Source organism: Trichechus manatus, unplaced genomic scaffold (assembly GCF_000243295.1).
Source record: "Trichechus manatus latirostris isolate Lorelei unplaced genomic scaffold, TriManLat1.0 scaffold00002, whole genome shotgun sequence".
Classification (NCBI taxonomy): Eukaryota; Metazoa; Chordata; class Mammalia; order Sirenia; family Trichechidae; genus Trichechus; species Trichechus manatus.
The window spans coordinates 4,577,388-4,583,121 of NW_004443938.1; the positions used below are offsets into that span (position 1 = coordinate 4,577,388).

General features: G+C 49.7%; 1 protein-coding gene across 2 annotated transcripts in view; it reads left to right on the forward strand.

Moving 5' to 3' along the window:
• The window catches only part of TBXT (T-box transcription factor T), a 10,791-nt gene extending 9,918 nt beyond the window's left edge, over positions 1-873 (forward strand). For both annotated transcript variants that reach the window (XM_004368783.1, XM_004368784.1), the window contains one exon: positions 606-873. In XM_004368783.1, the coding sequence (XP_004368840.1) occupies positions 606-873 (268 nt within the window). The remainder of the gene's footprint in view (positions 1-605) is intronic.
• The last annotated feature ends 4,861 nt before the right edge of the window (positions 874-5,734 follow it).

The following is a 5,734-nucleotide window of genomic DNA, read 5'->3' on the forward strand; positions in this document are numbered from 1 at the left end:
AAGCAGCTGAGCACTTAACTGCTGCACCACCAGGGCTCCTTTCCGCGCTTAGACTGAAGGATTTGATGCTCATTTCCAACTACCTTATTTTATAGATTGGGACGCATCTGATGGGACACAGCTGTCAGGGCAGGGCTGGGGCTGACTTTCTGGTCTGAGTCCCCGTCCATTTCCCCTACAGACATCCTGCCGACAGGTGTGTCTCCTGGGCAGGATGCAGGGGCCGCATCCGGGATGGGATTGTTGTAAGGAATCCCTGCAGTGAGGGTGCCTGTTAAAAATTCACATGCTTACGCCCATCCTGTGAAACTTTGATTTGGGATAAGTCTCGGGAATTTTGTATTCTGGAGTTTTCTGGGGAAATGTAGAGTGCTGCGAGTCTGGAATAGGGACGTGATCTTATCGGGGGCTTTCTAACAAGAACTTGATTACGCCTCAGAGTGAGGCTGCCAGTCCTTTTCTAATACAGGAGAAAGGGCTGTCGGGAAGGAGAAAATGCCCAACAGATGCACGGACGGTTGGTGTTGGGCCCTTCTCCCCCCCACCCCGCACCTGGCCAGAGCTTCACCTAGCCCCTCTGACTCACCTGTGTCTCTCCTTTGCAGCCAGTACCCCAACCTGTGGTCTGTGAGCAACGGCGCCATCACTCCGGGCTCCCAGACGCCAGCAGTGGCCAATGGGTTGGGGACCCAGTTCTTCCGGGGCTCCCCCGCACACTACACGCCCCTCACCCACACCGCCTCGGCGTCCTCAGGGTCCCCGCTTTACGAAGGGGGGGCCACAGCCACAGACATTCCTGACAGCCAGTACGATGCTGCGGCCCAAGCTCGCCTGGTGGCCTCCTGGACGCCAGTGTCCCCACCCTCCATGTGAACCTTTCTCCAGGATGCACTGACTTTTGTTGTGCCAGCTGCGTGCTGATCTGATGGATCTGCAGGTCAGACGGCGGGCTCATGGTCAAAGGAAGCAATGCAAGCCTTACCCTGTTACCATCGAGTCGGTTCCGATGTATAGCCACCCTATACAACAGTAGAACCACCCCCATTTTAAAATAGGAGGAGGAATACATGGCGTGCTGTTTCTGTATAAAAAGGAAACAAAGCACCACTGCTCTCCGCTCTCCCCTCTCCCGTCATCTGCCGTTGGGTCTAGATTGAGTGTACTTCTGAGCAGCGTTGGAGTGCTCCAGACGAGTTTAAGTATGAAAACAATGCAGTTGGCCTAATTCACCATGATTCATAAAAACAAATTACTTGCCAGGCTCAAGAGACTTCATTTCTCACCCAGCATATAGGTGACCCAAATTTACAAACTGCATGGGTGCAACTTCATTGAGGTACCAAGCACGCCTGATCCTCTTTGTTGCTTTTCCCTAGTTTTCAGGTCCCTGGGGTGCAGTTGGCCGTGATAGTCGCGCTGTTAAGGACAGAGTATATTCATAGTTGAAGGACAGCAGGTTTTAGGTGAAAGGAAAATTTGACTGCTCTGCCCCCTAGAATGTGTGTATTTTGAGCATATGTAGTTAATCTTTTGTATTGTTAAACCTACAATTGTATGTTGTAATTATGACAGAGTAGCCAAAGACAATCAGCAGAAAGCATTTTCTGCAAAATAAAGGCAATATACAAAGTTTGGCTGGTCTGGTGGTTATTCAGAACCCTCTCCTTTTGGGTGAGCTTTTGCCTTTTGGTCGTAGCTGCCCCCCAAGAGCACTTTATCATCTGTTCTGAACTTCCATGTGGCATCTAGTCAATTGAATTAGCAGTGGAATTTCTATGTATTTACTCAGTTCCAATTGCCACAACCAATGAAAAAGATTTTAAACAATTTCCAAGAGGGAAATATTCAGCACTGGATTGTGGACGGCAGGAGGAATGTAGACACCATAAAGTTATATGGGGTGTCCATGCGGCACACACGAGGACCTAAAAATGAGGTAACAAAGTTTGTAAGTGTTTGTTGCAGAAAGTAATTTGAGTGAGATGCCACTTGGACATACCTCCTGCTTTTTCCCAACGGTGAAAGAGCTCCACTTGTGCTGCCCGGGGGCCGGTGAAAGAGCTCCACTTGTGCTGCCCCGGGGCCGGTTCTCCGTCCCGTGGCCGAATCCGGGACGTTGACGATGCTTGTTCCAGTGTGGCGTTCTGAACCTCTGCTTTCTAAAAGCTTCAGACTGCCGGTAACTCAGAGCGCGGAGTATGGCAGGAGTGTCGGTAACAAGGCCATTACATTAAGTGAAGTGGGAGTTTGCTGTTGGGTGCCACTGAATCCATTCTGACTCAGTAGAACTACCCCATAGGGTTTCCTAGGCTGTAATCTTTACAGAAGCAGATCACCAGGTCTTAGGTGGAGCAGCTGGGTGGATTTGAACCACCAACCTTTTGGTTAGCAGCAGAGCACTTAACCACTGCGCCGCCAGGACTCCTTGAGGTGAGGCTGAGGGGCTTAGAGGAAGTCCTTGTTCTCAAGTCAGCATCACCAACTTCACTGCTTAGCCCAGAGCTCCGCCTCTTTAGGCCCCACCTGATCTTTCTAGAACGTAAAAATCTTCCCTATAAATGGGTTTAAACTCAGAAATTAAGTGCTAATCTTCAGATTTTCTAGTGTCATCTGTTTCTGTCTGGCAAGTGGGACCTGCTTTTTGCAAACTACTTTACCATTTGTGCTAGTCATCTAGTGCTGCTATAACAGAAATACCACACGTGGATGGTTTTAACAAAGAGAAGTTTATTTCCTCACAGTCAAAGTAGGCTAAAAGTCCAAATTCAGGGCGTCATCTCCAGGGGAAGGCTTTTTCTCTGTCAGCCTTCTTCTCTTCAGTGTTCCCCCGGACTAGAAGCTTCTCTGCACAGGGACCCCAGTCCAAAGGACGCGTTCCCGGCACTGCTTTCTTGATGGTATGAGGTCCCCCTGTCTCTCTGCTCGCTTCTGTCTTTTATATCTTGAGAGATTGCCTCAGGACACAATCCAGTCTTGTAGATCCAGGCCTGCCTTACTAACACAACAGCCACCCATCCTCCCTTGTTAACATAGAGGCAGGATTTACAACGTACAGGAAAATCACACAGCACCAGGAATCATGGCCCAGCCAAACTGATACACACATTTTTGGGGGGACATAATTCAAACCATGACACCATTTAAGATTTTTATTTATTTTTACATGTTGAAATATCCGAAGTCAGGAGATTCATTGACAAACATATTGGAAGCCCATTGTCCAAGTAGAATTGGGAAATGAAACTGGCGCTAGTCGACTGGGCTGTGGTTCCCAGCCAAACTCATGGGAAGCTTGAAAGGGTAAGCAGATGCTGGGGACTGCTGGAGAGGGTCAGGGAGGGGTTGGGGAGAGAGGAAGATGGGGACCACTGGGCCAGGGAGGGGTTGGGGAGAGAGGAAGATGGGGACCACTGGAGAGGGCCAGGGAGGGTTTGGGGAAGGAGGAAGACTCTGGGGACTGCTGGAGAGGGTCAGGGAGGGGTTGGGGAAGGAGGAAGACTCGGGACTGCTGGGGAGGGCCAAGGAGGGTTTGGGGAGGGAGGAAGATGCTGGGGACTGCTGGGGAGGGTCAGCGAGGGTTTGGGGAGGGAGGAAGACGGGACTGCTGGAGAGGGTCAGGGAGGGGTTGGGGAAGGAGGAAGACTCTGGGGACTGCTGGAGAGGGTCAGGGAGGGTTTGGGAAGGGAGGAAGACTCTGGGGACTGCTGGAGAGGTCAGGGAGGGTTGGGGAGGGAGGAAGACTCTGGGGACTGCTGGAGAGGGTTGGGGAGGGAGGAAGATGCTGGGGACTGCTGGAGAGGATCAGGGAGGGGTTGGGGAGGGAGGAAGACTGGGGACTGCTGGAGAGGATCAGGGAGGGGTTGGGGAGAGAGGCAAGGGGTGGACAGAGGTTGTCCAGGTCTCAAAGCATCAGGTATTTACCCCCTTGCCTTCACCTCTGAAAACTCTGCTGTCCTGAGTGCTCCTGGGAGACCAGGACCAGGACTCCTGTTCCCAGGATCCACCACAATGCCTGGCCCTTCGCAGGCCTTCAGCACGGGTTAATCAGCAACAGCTCAACCTGTGGGGAAAAGAGGAACCTGGGACGACTGAGACTAGACAGCTGTGGATGATTTAGGAATTTCTCTCAGAGTGCACCACCTGGGAACGCGGGTGTTGGCGGGGAGACTGAGTCAGCAGGCCCTTCCTTGTGCGACCTCAGCATCAGGTGGGGAGACTGAGTCACCAGGCCCTTCCTTCGGGGGAACTCAGCGTCAGGTGGGAGACTGAGTCACCAGGCCCTTCCTCGGGGGAACTCAGCGTCAGGCAGGGAAGACCCATCTCACATGTGGAAGACAGCAGGGTTTTGTCATGTTGGGGTTTGTAAAGCTGTCCCAGAATTTAAGCTCAAGAACTTGTATAAGAATAACCCAGGTGGTATCTCTGTGGCTGTACAGGGGGCGCACTGGCAGCTCTATAGCAGGGAGCCTGGAATGTGGTATGACAGACCTGGCCTTAAGAGCTCATCTGCCTGCCTTGCTGTGGGGCCCCAGGAAGGTTAATTGTCCACCCCAGAGCTTCAATGCCTTTATCTGTAAAAGTGGAGCAAGAAAATACATACGTTTCAGGACTGCGGTGAGAAATAGAGATGATAATAGTGGAAACTGTAATGTGTAGTGTGTGCTGTGGATGCCGTAGCTAAGGTTGTTGTTGTTGGGTGCCGTTGCGTTGGTTTTGACTCATAGTGACCCCATGTGACAGAGCAGAACTGCCCCGTACGGTTTTCTAGGCTGTAGTCTTTATGGGAGCAGATTGCCGAGTCTTTCTCCCATGGAGCCACTGGGTGGGTTCAAACTACCAACCTTTCAGTTAGCAGCCAGGTGCTTAACCATTATGCCACTGGCCTTCCTTATAGTTAAGATAACGAGCCAGTAAAGCATTGTAACTTTAGCTCTGTCTATGGGAGGCTTATAGTAATATTGCTACAGGTTAGAAACATATAGTCAGGATCCTTCTCAACTAAGTTAGAATGCAAACCCCTTCTATGTCTGCGATGAATTTTTCTGTACCAAGATTCAGGCAGGCTCCCAGTTATTCATGTGGAAGGAAAGATATATAACCCATCTTTTAAAAAAGACATAAAATCTGAGCTCCACATCTTTGTGCTTCCTGGTGTTACGGGGGAATGACTGTACGTAAGGTGAGACTGATCTTTAGAAAATGTTGTCAGCTGTTGTGTTAATGTGTGTGGCTTGATCTTCTCAGTGTATCTTTTTTCTTTGGGAGGTGGTGGTGGTGGTGGGTGAGGATTATGCTTTCTAAAAAGAAAAATAGTTTTTGAAACTTGTGTTTAACAGATGAGTGTGTAATAAACATATTTCTGACCAAGAATAAATACATGGGTAGTGAATAAGTGACATTTGTGGCACCAACAGTTAAGCAGTTTGACTGCTAGCCAAAAGGTTGGCAGTTTGAACTCGCTCGAAAATGCCTCTGAAGACAGCCTTGGCAACCTGCTTCTGAAAGGTCTCAGCCTTGAAAACCTAAGGAGCACAGTTCTACTCTCAAACACATGGGGTCGCCATGAGTCAGAATCGACATGATGGCAACTGTTTTTTTTTTTTGGTGGCTAGGTAATCAGGTTGAAAATTGAATCTGACCAGTGAAACCAAAACCCAGTAGAAAATTAAAGAGATCCGAATCTATTTTCTAGCATAATCTTCTATTTTTAAAAGAAATCTTCTGCGTTACTAAG